General features: G+C 39.7%; 3 protein-coding genes across 6 annotated transcripts in view; 1 reads left to right on the top strand and 2 right to left on the bottom strand.

The window, feature by feature from the left end:
* The window catches only part of LOC308283737 (cytoplasmic phosphatidylinositol transfer protein 1-like), a 230,222-nt gene that overhangs the window by 64,386 nt on the left and 146,142 nt on the right, over window positions 1-19,694 (bottom strand). The gene's annotated exons all lie outside the window — the stretch shown is intronic.
* The window catches only part of LOC308283741 (H-2 class II histocompatibility antigen, E-S beta chain-like), a 29,554-nt gene continuing 14,075 nt past the window's right edge, over window positions 4,216-19,694 (bottom strand). For 3 of the 4 annotated variants that reach the window (XR_013961961.1, XR_013961962.1, XR_013961963.1), the window contains 5 exons: window positions 13,074-13,170; window positions 5,789-6,061; window positions 5,409-5,702; window positions 5,058-5,192; window positions 4,216-4,633 (listed from right to left, as the gene is read on the bottom strand). Coding sequence is in view for 1 of the 4 variants with exons in the window: in XM_080724214.1 (XP_080580340.1) it covers window positions 4,428-4,633; window positions 5,058-5,192; window positions 5,409-5,702; window positions 5,789-5,948 (795 nt within the window). In the remaining 3 variants the exon portion in view is untranslated. Of the gene's footprint in view, window positions 4,634-5,057; window positions 5,193-5,408; window positions 5,703-5,788; window positions 6,062-13,073; window positions 13,171-19,694 lie in introns of those variants that run through there. The other variant, XM_080724214.1, reaches the window with a different exon arrangement.
* Window positions 13,585-17,535, top strand: LOC308283749 (H-2 class II histocompatibility antigen, A-U alpha chain-like). The gene is made up of 2 exons (XM_080724229.1): window positions 13,585-14,015; window positions 16,618-17,535. Exons 1-2 carry the CDS (start codon window positions 13,745-13,747, stop codon window positions 16,737-16,739), a joined length of 393 nt encoding a protein of 130 aa, XP_080580355.1. The 5' UTR covers window positions 13,585-13,744; the 3' UTR covers window positions 16,740-17,535.

Genomic DNA, 19,694 nt, shown 5'->3' with positions numbered 1-19,694 from the left:
CGAGGAGACATTCTACTTCTGCGGGGGCGGGCTAAAGCCTATTGACGTCACACACACACACACACACACACACACACACACACACACACACACACACACACACACACACACACACACACACACACACACACACACACACACACACACACACACACACACACACACACACGCTTAGAGCCCCCGACGGCGACGTGGCGTGACATTGCAAAAATACGTTATTTCTCATAGCATATTATATGATTGCATGTTTACGAAAATGCAAAATGGTATTAAAACGTAATGAAACGGCACTATTGTATAGTTTATTAAAATAATTTGAGTCGAGTCGGACTCCGCCATGACAGTTTTCACGGACCAATCAGAGTCCACTAGCGACTCACGTGGGCAGAAGAGCACCAATCAGAGTCCACTAGGGACTCTCACCTGGGCAGAAGAGCTCAGAAGGGAGGGGGCTGGGGGGGGCTGGGACCGGACCAGCCACGTGCCTCAAGTCTACAGCCCTGATTGGCCCATTCAATTCGCCCGCTCTTCAGGCGAGACGAAATAAAATAAAATATCTCTGGGGGCAGTCCACACTACACACCACCCACCAACAGGGGGTGGTAATGTGCGGACTGATTTATCAGGCTAGTACTTAGTCACATATTTCAACAGCAATTAAAAACAGGTAAAGGATGAAACAAAATCAAGTGTGTGGTCATGCTTGCGCATAGCCAATAGTGAAAAACGAAAAACATTTTGGCGCTAAAGATAATTCAAAGATAAAGAACACGCTTTGTTAAAAGCCTGTGCTAAAGGTCTAGTTGGGCATCTGACATGAATATTCAATTCACCCAGAATTTAAAGTTGATATAATTTACACAACACAAAGGACACAAAGCGCTTGTATAATGTTCTTGCATGATTATGAGTGGTCTGCAGATTCTGCACACTACGGGAAAAAAGCACCAGGTTTGAGAGTTCAACTTCAAATTAAAGGTTAATGGTAAACAGACAGGAGTGGAAGCACCTTGTAAACATAGAAGCCAGAGACCCCCACCCTGACCAGCAGTCCAAGTGGAACTAAAAAATGCATGGGAACTTATGCACAGGTCGGCAGGAGCTGAACAATCACACATAAATATGCAAATAACTTCTTCTTAGACACACAATCCAACCTCCATTGACAGTAAAAATGTGTCAGGGGTGGTGTGTATGTTTCCATTTGAGGAAGCCGTAATAGCAGAACACATTGATGTCAGACTGTTGTTGATTGTGTTGAAGTTCATTTATTTGAAACTTTCCCATGACAACGAGGAAGAGTGTTTGATGTCGTGGTGTGACTGAGAATGAGGAAATTCACCATGCATTGGCGTAAAGTAAGTACTTATGTACTGTAATTAAGTAAAATATTACGGTATATGTACTTTACTTCAGAATTTCCAATTTCTAATATTTTTTACTTCTACTCCACGACATCTGGGATCCAAATATTGTACTCCTAATCCACTACAATTATTTGAAAACTTTAGTTAATAGTTACTTTGCAGATACAGTATACAGTAGCCTATATGATTATATTATAAAACATGCATTAATTCACTTTGGCCCTATTTTATCCCTAAGCTATTTGCAAAAAGCTCACAACACGAGTTTGTAGATCTGCTATTTTCAAACATGTTGTACTTTTACTTTTGGTACTTTAAATATATTTTGATGCCAATACTTTTGTACTTTTACTCAAGTGCATTTTGAATTCCGGGAAAAAAAAGTACTTTTTCTACCACTGTCAACATGTAACCCTGGCATCAACAATGAATGAAACATTTAGTTTGGCGGAGCCACATAAGAACCTGTTTTACCTCCTTCTCAAAGCTTCACTCCACTGTACGAGAGAGAGAATATTAACTGACAATTATTAATTATTATTTTAACACACTGATGACAATATTAGGAAATTATTATACTATTATTTGGAGCAGTTGCCACTTTCTTATTGAATATTGTTCAGTTAATTTACTATTGTAAGAAGGGTTATGTCTGGTTTAAATAACTCAAACTTGTTCAGAGATGGCTAGAAGACATTTCTTTGTGAAATGTAGTTGTTTTTCTTGGCATCCAACATGCACCTGCATTCCATTATGTTTCTGTTTTCTCCTCATGCTTTCACTAATCAGACCTTTCTCACACAACGTGACGGGTCAGACTTATTTATTGGTGGCAGTATCCTTCTCTTTTCCGCCAGGTTTTATTTCATGGGGGTACAGGACAGCAGCTATAGCCTACTGCATAACACCAGCTCAGAAATAAATAAACACAACCAAAACCGTAACCATACATTTAAACCTAGGAAGAACTAATTGCACACTTATGCCTCATTCACACTACAGATATATAGTTGAACGTTTTGCTTGGTAATTCAATGTAATCTCAATGGAAACCAGCTTTAAAGATGCAGGAGATGCTCAGAACAAAGCTTTGAAAGCTTTAAAGCTGGTTTCCATTGAGATTACATTGAATTACCAAGCTAAACGTTCAACTATATATCTGTAGTGTGAATGAGGCATAAGCCAGGTGGCTGTTGGCATGCTCTCAGGCCACAGTTTTGAGTTAAATACACTTGTCATGTAACTATCTAAACATGTAACTTTAAGCCTAATCTTTATTGATAGCTCAGGGTCTAGATTAGAGGGCTAGCCAGCTTGCTTGCTCATGGCCATGGGCAATATAAAACTCTAAAGCATCACACAGTACAACTTCCACAATGTATTTGCCACAGCAGTTACAAACCAATAAGCTTGAACTTGTCTCATTATTTCTGACCAAAGAACTCTCTGAAATGCTCTTGTCATGGAGTTAAGAGAGGGAAGTTAACATCATGGCCACTGTAACTGATCTCTATCTTTGGGTGCTCTAGAGATGCCCATAATTTCACCCATAATACTTTCAAACTGGAAGGTGTTTTGTGAAGGAGATTTAGCTTTAGTGGCTCAGACATAATACAGACAAATATAAATGCCATGCAGTTAATGTACAGAATCAGTCAGTATTGTGTCTCAATTTAATCATAAAAACAGTAATATATTTGTCATACTGTAGATGAAATCATCACTCTGGAATATTACAGATTGATTATAACTGAACAAAACAAAGCATTGAAATCAAGATAAATACTTAACTGCACTAAGCTCTAGTATGAAGTAAAATATAAGAACACACACGCACGCACGCACGCACGCACACACAGTACACACACACACACACACACACACACACAAATAATCATCCCAAAAATAGCAACAGTTTTTAAATAAGTCTTCTAGACAATATTTCTACAAGTTGTTTCCTCAGGTCCTGGCATGAAGCCGCAACCCACACTTTACACAGCACTGGGTACGGTAAATTAGCACTACCACTGAGTGCAACTTTCTAGTTCACTATCTTTTGGGTGTCCGCATGTTTTCAGACTTTAACTGACTGCAGTCTGTACCATTGTTCATTCATTTAACTTGTTTGATTCCAAATGTAATAAAACCCTCAGATGTACCGTGTAACAAGACTCCAACAAGTGCTCTTTTTATTTACTTTCTAAAGGGGTTTGACATTTGCAAATTAACATAGCATATAACAAAACAACAAACTAACAAATCTGTTGTCTCTGGTATACTAATGGGATACAGGATAGGTGGGCAATATATATTGTCGAAAATGTTAAAAAAATATTTGAAGTAATGTATACTAAAGTATACTGTACATGATGTGAACAAGTTATATCATTATCAGAATTAATTTTATCCTTCAACTTCTTGTTAATGCCTCAAAATGACTGGATATACAGGTTTTGTATACGTTTTTGAAATTGTAGAAATATTAGATCTTAATTGTCAAATGTTTACTTTACTAATGTACACTTTATTTTTTACATTTTGGTCAAATTAGTACATTTTACATTGAGGTGCCCAGATGTCCCAATGCCCAACTATCCTGTATCTATTCCCAAACTCAACAAATCACAGTTACACTTCTGGTCCTGAACCTGGGAGGAATACGTCACTTAGTAAAAAGAAAAAAAAAAAACTCTTACAATTACACTTACAGTGTGACAAAGCATTAACAGCAATGAACGTATAAAATACAGTTTTGTGTGTGTGTGTGTGTGTGTGTGTGTGTGTGTGTGTGTGTGTGTGTGTGTGTGTGTGTGTGTGTGTGTGTGTGTGTGTGTGTGTGTTATCCTTTTAGCCTAAACGTCTTACTGTACGGCTGTACCTCTGTGCTGTTTACGGTACATTTCTGACTAATACATTATTACATTTTATATTTGATAATACGATCATAGACTTATCTTGCCCTAAGCTATTATTGCTCTAATAATGACCTAAATGTATCTATAACAGCATTACATTATGATTGTCCAGAGCATTACAATAAGACCACCTCACATGCACCAGTTACACTTCTGGTTCTGAAGCTTCATCCAACTCTCCAGGTGGAAGGTCTTCAACAGGACCTGGAGCTTCATCCATCCTCCCAGCTGGAAGGTCTTCAACAGGACCTGGAGCTTCATCCATCTCTCCAGGTGGAAGGAGTTCTTCAACAACAGGATCTGGAGCTTCATCCATCCTCCCAGTTGGAAGAAGGTCTGCAACAGGAATTTCTGTTGGAATCATTTAAAAAAAAAAGAACTATAAATGTTTAAAGGATTTGTATAGCATTTGATTTAAAACAAGAAGATGAAGAATATTTCCTTATTTCAAAAGCAGCGGCACAACAATTAAAGGCCCACTTCACCTCTGGGACAACCAGATCTTATTTTATTGTTGTTTGGGACACGATCAACACAATCCTGAGTAATTTTTTGTGTTTAATCTGTGTTTTGAGATGCATCATATGATGCAAAATGCATCACTAGTCATGCTGAAATACTGAAATAGGCCTTGAAGTAGGCCTTTAAAAACAATCATGACAGTTTAGGAAGAGCATATTTGCCTCCAATTCCTTCATTTAGAAACAGTAACCTACATTATTAATCAGTTCAGGATATCATCTTATGTAGGTGTGATTGTGGTCAGTCCTCTTACCTTGGTGCAGAGTGATGCGTGCTGCAGACTTCTTCTTGTAGTAGATCAATCCAGTGAACACAAAGACCAGGCCAAGCAGCAAACCAGTTGATCCTACTATTATTTGATTCCTGTCTGACTCAGGAAGGGAGGAGTCTGAAATGTTCACACAAATCTTCTCTTAGATTAGACCCACCTCAATAGTAAGTACCCAGTGCAACTTCACCAGCTCTTAATTTATAATTTTGGATATTATTTAATGCAGTAACTCACAAGTTGAACATTTAAATGCTGTTGCTCCTTCAATAACAATAACATAATTGAACTGAATCATACATAAATCAATAAACACACATGATAAAACACTCTTACCCCAGTGTTGAAACATTGGCTCGGTGAGGCTGGGGTGTTCCACCATACAGGTGATGGTCTCTCCTGATGTTGGAGTGAACTCCAGGAAGGAATGGAACTGATAATAGAAATCTCCATCAGACAACACCTGAGAGTCACTGATACCCGTAGTGATTTCCTCTCCGTCTCTCAGCCACGTGACAAGGATCTGTTTGGGGTAAAAGTTGTATGCACTGCACACAAGCATGGATGGATGTCTGCCACTGGGGAGCTTCACTGACTTCACTGTGATGTTGGGTTTAGCTGTCAGCAGACCTGGAACAATTAACAAGTTATGGTATAGAAAAAACTTTAGGAAGACATTTTGACATGGGATTATTATTTCCCCATTTGGCCATTACCTAATAATGTTTTCATGTTTGCTATGTTGTCATTGCACAGTAATAGCTTCCCTGCTTTTTTAATCATTATTTCAACAGGATCGCGGCTCCAGCTGTTTGCCGCCTTTATGCCTTCGGCTGTGTATCCTGTCCAGTTGAGTTGGGTGCTGTTCCAGATCATTATTAGTTTCTGGTTGAAATGGTGAACTATGTCATACTCAACAACTTCCTCAAGACCATGGACTTTATAGAAACAATAATTGATTGACCTCAAGAAATATCCATTTGAAGCATCTGTAAGGGTAGGACACAAATGTATTAATGCCACACAACAAAACCATCAAAACCGTATTAACATGCAAATAATTCCATTCAATATTTAATTGATAGCTATACATAGTCATGTCACTCAAAAAGGAAATACTTGATATACAGTACAATAAATATTCAAGAATATAGGTCATATGTCAAGAGTGTATGCTATTTCACTCAGAAAACATACTCTTTTTCTATCAATTACACACCCCAAGCATTGATTTCATGGAGATTGGAGATTCAGGGAGACTCTTTTGAGTCTCTGCCGGTAAACAAAATGAATGGGGGCAAGTGGGAAATAGCCGGGGACCCACAAGCCCAAAAGCTCAAGGAATAGGGTAGGACATGTGATTTTCTGCCGTACTTTTTATTTCTGTTTTATCTATTAGTTTGGTCATTAAGGTCCACAGAATTAGAGGCCTGCTCTGCCGGAAACATCGCGAAAAAAACATCGCGAAAAAAAGCCATTTGTATATTCACTGTCCCATTGACTCCACTAGAAATATTTAAAAAAATAAATAAATGTGCTTGAAGTAGCATGTGAGGGGTCAAACTAGGGGTTCTTCATGATTCTGGATCCATTTCAAGCATTTGTTTTGCATGAAAAACATTCCCTGGGTTAACTTTCAGCAGCCCAAAACTGTGAAAAGTGGAAAAAAGGTGATGACTCATCACTTTTCACAGTTTTAGGCTGCTGAAAGTTAACCCAAGGAATGTTTTTCATGCAAAACAAATGCTTGCAATGGATTCAGGATCATGAAAACCCCCCAGTTTGACCCCTCACATGCTACTTAAAGCAGACTTTATTTCCCTTTTTAAATATTTCTAGTGGAGTCAATGGGACAGTGAATATACAAATGGCCATAACTTTTTTTTTCGCAATGTTTCCAGCAGAGCAGGCCTCTCATTCTGTGGACCTTAATGACCAAACTAATAGATAAAACAGAAATAAAAAGTACGGCAGAAAATCACATCCCCTCCCATTTTGGTGACTGGGTCCCCGGCTAAAAGGAGATTAAACTAGAAGCAGTGCTCTTCCGAGCACAGGCTTCCACCACGTCAGGTAGGTTATTGTGGCCTCCTGGTGGCGCTATAATAGGCAAATGTGAAAAGGGTGCCAATGTGCCTGCAAAATGTCACGGATGTCACAATGTCATGTGTTCATGATTTGAGGCATTTTGTTCAAAAGGGAGCACTCTTGTAAACATTTAATTTGATCTTCAAATAGGTAACTTTCTTTAAGACTATTCTTTATATATATATATATATATATATATATTTATATATATACACACACACACACACACACACACACACACACACACACACACACACACACACACACACGCAAGCATTTGATTTGCATGAAAAACATTTCTTGGGCTAAAAACAGCCTCACAAAACTATGGTTTAGTGATGAGTCATCACTTTTCACAGTTTTGTGCATGGGAGACCTTTTTAGCCCAAGGATTGTTAAGAGTGCAGTTCCCCTACTACATCACAGTGACGTCAGAGCATGATGTCAGAGTGATGTCACAGTGACAAGCTAGGGAACCAATAGACTGTAAAAATGTGTACTGACTGACTGAAGGAAGGACTGACACAGACAGACGGAGACAAGCTGCGACATTTCTCATGGTATACTGCGACCTTTGGTCGCAATCAACCGTCACAGGCTGACCGCCTGAGACAACATTTTAGGCCAATAATAAAAAACTGCCTGTTGGCAGCCGGACTAATAGGATGAATGAATGAATGATAAATCACCTTTGTGACTTTAGAGGTCTGTGTACCGCTTTGCGTGATTTTAAGCCAATATAGGAGCAGTGTCCAAAAATTTGTTTTGCAAAAATCTGCCTGATGATGGCGCTAGAAGAGGGCCATGTGAGAAATCAGGGGCAAAGGTTGTGATTTGCCATCCAAGGAGTGTGTGTACAAAGTTTGGCATTGATAAGGCCAACGGTGCCAGAGATAGAGTAGGAGCAAAAGTGTGGCGTGACGTGACAGACTGACTGACTGACTGACTGTCGGTGGAGCTTTTCATGGTAACTTGCAAATGTTTATTTAATTGGGGTATAACACTTAAACGGCTGCGGTCACACCAAACTTTAATTATGCCTATGAGGGCGGAATCTGCCAATGCTTTTCAATGGGAAGTGTTTTTTGCTTAATTTTTTTATTTTGTACAATTCCAGTTCGGTGTGACGACACCCTACTGCAGTTACACACAAAGTTTGAAAATGTTTCCACAAACATGAATTAAATCATTCCATTTTCACTTTTCTCTTACTGTTCCCTCTAGTTCCCTCTAGTACCCTTATGTACACCTACATAGAGGTATTTACCCCCATTTCGAGAAACACTGTCTTAACTTACAAATAAATGCTGCCAGTATCATATCTTTTTCCATATCATTGATACATATAAAGTCATGTCACTCACCCAGAGTCAGACAGAAAAGTGGGAAAAACATTAAAAGAAGAAAATTCTTGATATTCATGCTTTGATAAATAGCTTAAAAGCCTAACAAAGGTTCTGTGCCAGGAGAGCCTGAGAGGTTAACTTGTGCACAGGAGCTCAACAACACTGACGATGAAACAAAAACAGGGAAATGAATTAAAGTTGCAGCAGTTTCACTAGACTCCGCCTTAAATGTGACGAGAAAAAAAAACAAAAAAAAAAACAACAACAACTCGCTGCTATTGATGTCTATAGATAAGTCAAGCACCTCCACATTTCTTGTGTATTTTTGTGTAGAGCATTTTTGTGTTTAATGATGTTTGGAAGGACTTAACTGTACAGAGCATCTTTAAACGTGTTAATTATAGGGCATCGCAGTGAGGTCCCGGAAGTAAACTTCCCATTCATTTACACCAGGGATAGGCAATAGGCGGCCCGCGGGCCAAAACTGGCCCCTTGGAAATTATTTCTGGCCCCCCAGATTATTTTGAGAATTATGTTTTTATTTTATTTTGATTATTATTATTATTATTTTATTTGTATACAATACTAGACTGACAGTCCCACATCGTAGGGATAATGTCCAAACAGAGAACGCATTCCCACATGCTTTTAATATTCGTAATCATGCTGAGTGAATAGGCAGAGGGAGCACGCAGCAGCCATGTGTAGTGACTGAAGCTCCTTTGAATTGAATTGAAATTGACTGAGTGGCGGTGCTGCTGCTTGCTGCTGCTGTGAGCTTTTACCTGTGGTCAGAGTGCGTGGAATCTAACTTTGGAGGTGCCATCCATGCTTCATCTTGGTGCTGTCTAAAATTATTTCCTTTCAAGCAGCCAAAAATGTCACAGCAAAGCTGTTGTGCTTCTAAAGGGGCTTTGCATTGATGAGTCCAGGTAGGATAAACAGCACACATTTTCTGTCCATATTCCTCTATAAACGCCCCTTTCCACTTGTTTCCTCTTTTTTATGCTTTTGGTTCATGTGTCATTTCTCTTGCCTATTTGAAGCAGATAAGGCTGATGTTTAGCGTTCTAGCAGTCTTTCTTCTTTCTGCCGAGCAGCTGCGATCACTTATAACGACCAATTTGTCGACGTGCAGAGGTGTTGCGCAACTTGCGCACAGTATATTGAATCTACAAACTCACAACGTGCTGCACAGAATTGTGAGATGTGCAAAGTGATTCATTATGAATCATGATTCATGATTATATTTATGTGATGTTGTAGCCTACGACTGGCAGCAGAGAAGAAGGAAATAATAATTATTAACATAAAAGTATGTAGGCTAATCATTACAATTATTAAAGGCTTCACTACATCAGTCCATCAATAGGCCTATTTGCAAATAGAAAGGGGGGAAACCGCTTGTTTTTCCACATATATATTATTTTCTTTTTATCACAGATGCCTATGTCTTGTAAGGCAGTCTGTCTTGGAGTTCCAGTAACACTGTTTAACCATGAATTTCTTAAATTAGCCTTTCATTATATGTTCTGGCCCCCCATCTCAAGTTTAGAAAAAAATTGGCCCGAGGCCAAATCTAATTGCCGACCCCTGATTTACACAATAGGGGATTTCATTATCAGCCATTAAATCGTAACAATTCAATGAACACCTACCAGTAGGCTTGTGGTTGTAAAATGGTTCTATATCCTCCTGTAGAACCCCCGAGTATACATGCAATCACTCTAGTTTTAGTAACAAAACTTGTTTTAATAAAGATTGCACAGAGAAGAACTAGGCCTACATTACCCAAGTAAACTGTAAACAGAACCTGCGGCCCACAGACTTGGACTCCTCTCTATCCCCCGAAATGAGCAAAGTGGACATTTGGGGACAGTGCCTGTGGCAGCCTCAACTCTCTACCATTGGAGATTCTCCATGCCCCTACACTGAACTCTTTTAATTCTGTCTTGAAAAGATACCTATTCTCTCAGGCTTATGGCATATAGTAGTTTGTTGTTTTGTTTGGTTGTCTGTTTGTTGGTAGTTCATTGTTGCGACTGTAGGTTGCATTTAGTCACAAATGAAGTCCGCCCTTGTCCCTTTTATGCCCTTGTATGGAGATCCCTGATATCATAATATTAAGCCCATATTATCTGGGAATGCCCATATTTGGACATATTGGGCCCGATTCATCAATCTGGTCGTAAATAGGGTGTATTTTTTTCCCTTAAATGTCATCTTAAATTTCAGTAAGCAAAAACTTAAGTCAAATTCATCAAGCAGTGTGTATATCCCATTTTGTGCTTATCCACAGGTGTATGTCATGATGAATTTGGACGTAAATTTTAGTGCAAAAACAAGTGTAAAAACGAGAGCGAAGCTTCCATAGTACTTATGCCAGGACCATATATGGTAGAGAGCATGACTAGCACTCTGTAGCCTGCTCTGGGAACCCATTCACACCATAGGCTACTAGAAATTAATCACAACTTAAATGTGGCTATGCTGTCTTAATTGTGTCTTGTCAAAAAAAGAGAGAGAGAGAGAGAGAGAGAGAAAGAGAGAGAGAGAGAGAGAGAGAGAGAGAGAGAGAGAGAGAGAGAAAAAAGAATAGGCTGCCTATTTTTTTAGGCCTATTTTTACAAGGCTACAATTAGTCCCGGGCTACAATGGATCATCATCTACATTGCTTCCATAAATACATTTTAACCCACCACAAAATAATAAACATGGGATGGATATTATAAGCCTTTTTTACTGAACATTGCCAAAAAGATAATGTTGAAGGAATATATGAGTTGTGACAGCTGCTTTCCGATATGGACCAGACCGGGTTGCGAGCTTTATTGATTATTTATCCTATACTGAGGGGAAATTCTTTTTTTGGATTAATATTTCAACACTGTCCTGTAAAGCCACATGTATCCTTATCAGACCGAAGGTAAGACTTATTTTGCTTTTGTGTGTAGCTTTATGTGTTGATGTGATCAATAGGCCTAGCAGTAGCCTAGTCTATTATAAATGAAAGCCTAATCAATGGAGGGTCGCGACGCCCCCCACCTTCTCGCCAGCAGAGGAACTTGAACTTGGACTTGCTGCATATAAAAACGTCAACTTGTCTCGTCACATTGACAACGTAGGATATGAATTAAAACTGTTCTGATCCCATAGATTGCAAAATAGATGCTGAACGTAATGCTCCCATGTATAATAGCTAGAATAAAGTGGTTTACAAGGTTCAATCCATACGCTAACAAATGATGTGGAAATATCCACGAAGTGAAACGCTGCTATTCTTCATCAGAGGTAAGAATATAGGCTAGTGGCAAATACAGTAGGCCTAGGTACAGCAGTGGGTCTCAACCAGTGGTCCAGGGACCACCAGTGCTGTGCTGGGGTTTACAAGTGGTCTGGTCTCTGCTAAATAAAGGAGAGTTGGTAACCAAACAGATCCTTAACTCTTTAAATTGAAACCAAATGGACGAGCGCGGGCAGTCGATCTCATGCGGTGCGTGAGTGGTCCCCCATCGGCGGGTCCGCGCGGCCTGGCCGCCCAGGGAAGAGAAACCGAGGCCTGGTAGCGACTGTGCCGTCTGTGCGGTCTTCTGCACGCGCGACTGCAGTGCGCACGCGATTGTCTATTTTCATCATTAGGCCTACGTGCTGTAAAATGCCAATTGCATTTGCAACTGTAGAAACTATATATAAATACAAATCCGGGAATTGCATGCCTATTATGCAGAGGCTGCGCAAGCAGATATATTTAAGTGTCCATTTGGTTATAAACTCAGTGGCAGCTTATCCACGACTGAATATATAATTGTTTGACAAATTATTTTATTTTTTAAATATAAATATAAATGGGCAGAATGGACTCATAAATATTTTATTTGATGTTTGGCACAATATAAATTGATTTTATATGAAGAAAAAATCATTCTAAATATACACCCTGGTCAGATGGCATATTTCCAGACCGAAAAAAGCATCCTAAATATAAGCAAAGATTTACACCATGGTCGGAGGTGTATTTCCCGATGTATTTCAAGCCTAAATTTTTTCCTAAAAACATTGCTGAATTTGACCCCGAACTTGAGAATTGTCATAAATGCCGGTAAGAACAAATTATGGTTGTAAAGTGCTTGATGAATCGGTCCCCATATTGTGTCAGGCTCTGTTGTTTCAGCGCGACAGGCGCTTCTTGCCCTTAGGGTGTCTTACTGGTTTAAGATATAATAATGAGTCCTTTGGTTCATGAAAGGCACTACTGTAGCCTATATACATTTATGCTATAATTATTATCATTATAACATTTTAAAGTGGCGCCAGAAAATGCAAGTTTGATTACTGTTTGATACAATTCAAACATCCATTTTAAGCCCCATGACTAATTTGCACGCGCGCACACACACACACACACACACACACACACACACACACACACACACACACACACACACACACACACACACACGCATGAGGTGTAGGAATGAGGAAAGTACAGTTTTATTTGCATGAATGATTTCCTCTTAGCGTCCTAATGAGATCAAGTAACTTCCTCCTTTTCCAAGCCTCAACTCACTGTATGAGTGTTTTTACACAGTTGATACTGCAGGACTTCAACAAGACGATAGAATGTACTTTGAAATGATTCTCCTTTTCTCCGGAGCTGTTTGCACCTACGAACAAAGTAAGCACATGATTTTTTTTTACTATCGCTGTGATCAAAGCAAAGTGATCTAGATGGATTAAAAAATACAAAACAGCAAGAATGAGACAAAGTTACTGGTAAAGAGACAGTAAACACAGTCAGTTTATTTCGTGTGCCCTAAATAACATACAATTACTGTTAAAGCTAAATCGAACATTCTTTTTTAGACAGTCATGTGACTCAATTCAACTACGGGTGCTTTGAGTCTGGAGAGGCCATGCTCTCTGTGATGCTGGATGGTGAGGAACTCTTCTACGTAGACTTTAAGAAAGAAACGGCAGTGGTGGCTTCTAGGATCCAAGCAGCTGTACCTCAGCTTCATGTTTACGCTACCTTTGAGGTAGCAAAGCGATACAAAACTGAATGTCCATATATAATTAGAAGAAGACGTTTTCTATATGACGAAGACAAAGGACCCGAGGCCAAAGGTAAGGACATTGTTTTTGAACCAACAGGTCATTGTTATGGTCCACTGATGAAACACTTTAGATGCACGGCCTCATTTCTAACCTTGGCTTTAACCCTCAGAAGCCCCTGACACCATGATCTACTCCAAAGATGAGGTGACAACGGGGATGGAGAACACACTCATCTGCTTTGTCGACCACTTCTACCCTCCTTCCATCAAAGTGAAGTGGACCAAGAACGACGTAGTAGTCGCTGTGGAAGATCGTATTCTCTCTTATGTACCTAATCCTGATGGGAAGACCTACCGCCACATCTCCACCCTGACCTTCACCCCCCAGGAGGGAGACGTCTATGCCTGTACTGTGGAGCATGAAGCTCTGCAGGAGCCTCAGACCAGGTTTTGGGGTGAGAGAACCTTACAAGTTCAAAGATGTAATGACCAGTCGTAATGTATCATGAAACTATCAAATGCTTTAGATTCAGGTGGCATTGCCATGCTGGCTTTTTTGTCAAAAAAAACTATTTTTGCAACAGACATACAAGTGAGTGGACAAAGATATTACCAAAAAAGAGCTATAGCCTTAAATTACCTTTACAGGCCAAATGGACCAATCCATCTGCACTCTTAGAGTTACAGTATGTATGTCCTTGAAAATAAAATAAGTTATCTATAGAACCACTGTCCTATTGGACTCCTAATGTGCCATACAGTAGTGTCATAAATACCAGTGTCATAACTATTCTGAAGAAAACCTGGAGACTGACATTGAGTAATTGAGTCTCATGATGAAAATGACAACATTATAATGTTATGTAAAATAAATGATAAAGATTTGCTGTGTAAAAGGCCAAGTCTTTCCACTGACATATTTAATTTGCCCGTGTATGGACACATTGATGGCGACCGTAGGTCGCGCTTACTACAGAAAGCTCCACCAGCTGTCCGTCCGTCGGTCAGTCCGTGAGTCACACGTCACACGTCACACTTTTGCCCTGCGCATATCTCCACCACCGTTGCCCCCATCCATGCCACATTTTGCACACACACTCCTTACCTGCCAAACTACAACCTCCAAGGACCCCCGGAGCTCCAGGGACCCCCAGCTCCCTCGGGGACCCCCAGGTGTAAGAAAATGTCCCTCCGTGAGTCACGTCACACGTCACACTTTTGCCCTGCTCATATCTCCACAACCGTTGCCCCCATCCATGCCACCTTTTGCACACACACTCCTTACCTGCCAAACTACAACCTCCAAGGACCCCCGGAGCTCCAGGGACCCCCAGGTCCCTGGGGGACCCCCAAGTGTAAAAAATGACCAAATGTGCAAAAATGACCAAATGACCACCCCAACGGGGCTGCTCACGGGGAATTCCCGGGGACCACCCACTCCTGGTGCTCCAGAACGGATGCAAAAGTGGTGACGCCCCCAGTGGAGGACCCCCTCCACTGCAGCTCACATAAAATGCCGTAACTCGGGCTAGGAGCGTCCGGGACAGCCGGGGCCGGTACCTATTTGTCAGCCAAGGCAACGCGGACACCCCACCCCTCATTTCTCACATGGCCCTCTTCTAGCGCCACCTACAGGCCAATTTTTAAAACACATTTTTGGCCACTGCTCCTACAGTTTTGGCCCTCAAATCACGCAAATTGCTACACAGTATGTCTACACTCATCCCATCAACATGAATCTGTCCCATATAGCGCCACCTTCAGGCCGATTTTTAAAAACACATTTTTGGACACTGCTCCTACAGATTTTGCCCTAAAATCACGAAAATCACTACACAGTATGTCTACACTCATGTCATCAACATGGATCAGGAAGATTTTGGCAAAACAAATTTTTGCCCTATTTGTGGAGATACGTGACCTACGGTCGCTTATCTCCCGATTAGGGAGTCTTACTGGTGTTCAGATTGTGTGTGTGTGTGTGTGTGTGTGTGTGTGTGTGTGTGTGTGTGTGTGTGTGTATATATATATATATATATATATATATATATATATATATATATAGAGAGAGAGAGAGAGAGAGAGAGAGAGAGAGAGAGAAAATTCACTTCTAAATATAATATTGACGTCCAAATACTGCGTTGCCTCCAGTTTGGCCGAGTGCCTACACAAACACAAATGGCTGTGAACATGGGTTTGGTCATTGCGACCGTAGGTCGCAGTTTAGTATCAAAACCTCCACCGTCCATCCGTCGGTCGGTCGGTCGGTCGGTCGGTCGGTCGGTCGGTCACACGCCACACGTCACACCTTTGCCCTGCTCATATCTCCGCATCAGTATGACATCACACCACATGTGTACACAAACCTTTGTGTACGTTGCTGTGGCAACAGTCTGTTGTTGCTGGTCTGTTAGTGTACGTTAGCAACCACCTTAGCAACCATGGTTTTACCCTAGCAACCAACTGTTTACCCTAGCAACCAACTGTTTACCATAGCAACCATGTTTTTTTACCCTAGCAACCACTGTTTACCATAGCAACCATTTTTTTTACCCTAGCAACCAACTGTTTACCATAGCAACCATGTTTTTTTTACCTTAGCAACCAACTGTTTACCATAGCAACCATTTTTTTTTACCCTACATCCCTCCATATAATATGGAGATAACCGACGAATCTCACTAAGTCTGACCTCACAAGCCCCATATTTGGACACGAACAACATATAACTCCATATATAGAGACATAGCTGCTGACATCAGTATGACATCACACTGCTGACATCAGTATGACATCACACCGTACACAAATGACCGGCATTATCTACCGACAGATTGTGTAGATAAGCGACCAAACGGTCGCTTATCTCCCGATTAGGGAGTCTTACTGGTATAACATACTACAGTATATGCCGTATGTATTTTTGTTCAACGAATTAATATAATATAATATAATATAATATAATATAATATAATATAATATATATTTAGTATGGATGTGGTGCTAGTGTGTAAGTAAGGTAAAAGGTGTGTTTCATTGGTGTGTTGTTGTTCACAGAGGCTGACATCAGTGAGAGCAGCTCTGCTCCAGCTGTCTTCTGTGGAGTTGGTCTGACTCTGGGTCTGCTGGGCATCACTGCTGGAACATTCCTCCTGGTTAAAGCTAAACATTTGAACTGAAATAAACACAATTTCATTATGCTTATGGAATTACATTATTCTAGAATGATGAATAAGTAACTACTGTACCGTCAGCTTTTAATATAGTAAACCAGTGCACTCACACAACTTAGTGAATATTTACTTATTGACATCTTTTTGCGTCTAACTCAGTCGTGCTACAATGAGTCTACAGTTCACACTAGAGGGGGGCAGGGGGGCTTTTTATTCACAATGACAAAACATTTATTTAATTGAGTTTGAGTAATTTTAGTTTATATAATTTTTTTTTTAAATTACTGTGTTGCATTGCAAATTCAAATTGCCTGAAGTTAAATCATGTATTTCTTACACATTACACCTCTTAGAAACATTACATGTTACATTACATTACACGCTACAAAGAAGATGTATTCAAAATAATGTATTCAAAAGGTATTTTATAACAGTTTATTTTATTCCCGATCTGAATCTTTACTACAGGGATTTGTCCGACAGTAATTGTACTTGATGCACTTTTCTGTCAATTTGAACCAGAGTCTCGTATGCAGTGGTGCTTAGTTTGATTATATTATGGCTTTAGTTTTATCACAACCCAAACACCCATGTTATTTATCACCAGAGCTAAAACATGGATGAATAGAAAATACACTAATATTGAGATTAGTAGCTAGAATATACTGTATCTTTGGAGATGATTTTTGTTCTGCTTTCCTGTAAAATAAAACATGAATAAAATCTTCATTTGAGGAAACTGATAGAAGAACATGCAAGTATTGATGTCACATTGCGTTTGTGCAACCCTCCTTTTAAAGTTAACTTTCCCATGACAACACGGAAGAATGTTTGATGTTGTTGTTTGACTGAGAATGAAGACAAACTAATCATTAATTTAAGAACACTGGCTGTAACTTAATTACAGTAACAGAGCCAGTTTCCTTCTCTTTTCCAACAGTTATAATTGTGTTTTATTTTATAGAGGGACTGCTATGCAGCTACTGCATAGCACAACAGCAAACTAGCTCAGAAATACACACGTAATCAAAACACACCATACACATGAATATGTTTTAAACATACTAACTGCACACTAATCCAGAAGGCACTGTCATAGATGTAAATGTAAGCCTAATCTTTATTGATACCTCAGCTATGGGTTAACCCATTTAGGCCTAGGATTATTGAATGCTTTAAAACCAAATGGAATAGCAGATATACAAGCTCACAGTACGGCACCGAGTGCCGCGCTGCGAGCTTGTAGATCTGCTATTTTTGAAAAAGTCGTGAAAATGTGTGCAAATCTTTGAATATATGTATTTTCAAAGCGAACGTCTGTAACTCAAATTTTGCTTCTGGAGGGTCCCTGGAACTAGATATTTTGAGATGGGGGGTCCTTGGCCAAATAAATTTCATTTTGGGGGTCCTTTACATGAAAAGGTTTGAGAACCAATGACACAGTAGTCTCTCAAGAACAGACTAACTGAGCTCCAGTTAAGTGAAAAGGACATTTTCTTTGACGATGGCTGGCCAGATTGCTGACATAGAAACATAGGGTTTTTCAAAAAGTCTTCAAAAGGATTCAAAAGACACTTATAGAATCGGGTCAAAATTCTAATTAGCAGATCTACAAGCTCGCAGTGCGGCACCGAGTGCCGCGCTGTGAGCTTGTATATCTGCTGTTTTTCAATAGTTAAAGCATAAAATAATGATACACAAAATGTGTACCCGTTCTGAATGGGTCAACATTAGAGGGTTTGCCAGCCTGCTTGCTCATGGGCGACATACAGTAACACCCTGATGAATCATACAATTCTACTTCAAGTTCTTTGCCACATCAGTTACAAACAAATGAGCTTGAACTTATTATTATTTCCAACTCCAAACTCTCAGAAATAATGCACCCTTCATGTTAAAAGAGGTAAGTAAGTGATGTCTACCTTTGGGGGCTCTAAGAGAGAGATGCCCCCATTTAGGCCTGGGGCCAATTCTGATATCTTCACAAATTGGTACCACCCAAGGTGACCGTACATTTTTTATATTTTTGACTTCCTACATTTCTCTAGTTTACATTTTGGTATGATAACCCTTTCTGAGACCCAGCTTAATTGATGTTATCAGCCGCTAGAGTCGGTCTCCCATCGACTTTCTATACAAGAGGAAAATACCCCAATTTTTTTCTGGGTATTTAAGTAGGATGTGAGGGGTCTAACTAGGGGTTTGTCATGATGCTGAATCCATTGCATTTGTTTTGCACAAAAAACATTCCTTGGGCTACAAATGGCCCCAGAATATGATGGTTTAGTTATGAAAAGTGATGAGTCATCACTTTTCATCAGTTTCATCAGTTTTGTGGCTGTTTTCTGGGACCATTTGTAGCCCAAGGGATACTTTTTGTGCAAAACAAATGCTTGCAATGGATTCAGCATCATGACAAACCCCTAGTTAGACCCCTCACATCCTACTTAAATACCCAGAAAAAAAATGTCTTTTGGGCATTTTCCTCCTGTATAGAAAGTTGATGGGAGACCGACTCTAGCGGCTGATAACATCAATTAAGCTGGGTCTCAGAAAGGGTTATCATACCAAAATGTAAACTAGAGACATGTAGGAAGTCAAAAATGTATGGTCACCTTGGGTGGTACCAATTTGTGAAGATATCAGAATTGGCCCCAGGCCTAATTTGGCCATTAACACTTTCAAATTAGAAGGTCTTTCATGTATTGAGGTTTAAAGAACAATGTGTAAAGAGATTTTAGTTAATGAATGGCTCAGACAAAATACAAATATAATTTACAACCATGCTGTTAAAGAACATATTACATTATCAGTCAGTTCTGTGTTTTATGATATTTTATTCATAAAAACAGTAATATATTTGCCATAGATTAGATTCCCCTGGATACATTACAGACTGATTATCTTTTAGACACCAGTGGTGGAAATAAGTAGACTACATTTAATCAAGTAATGTTATTT

The sequence above is a fragment of the Nannobrachium achirus genome (assembly GCF_963921795.1).
Source record: "Nannobrachium achirus genome assembly, chromosome: 4".
In the NCBI taxonomy this organism is placed as follows: domain Eukaryota; kingdom Metazoa; phylum Chordata; class Actinopteri; order Myctophiformes; family Myctophidae; genus Nannobrachium; species Nannobrachium achirus.
The sequence above is the reverse complement of the archived record's forward strand: the minus strand, read 5'-3'. Positions and strand labels throughout refer to the sequence as shown.

Bases quoted from the DNA above. Each gene is read 5' to 3' on its own strand.
- LOC308283749 (XM_080724229.1), top strand. From the start codon at position 13,745: ATGATCTACTCCAAAGATGAGGTGACAACGGGGATGGAGAACACACTC. The intron at 14,016-16,617 runs GTGAGAGAACCT...TGTTGTTCACAG, and splicing joins GCCTCAGACCAGGTTTTGGG to AGGCTGACATCAGTGAGAGC.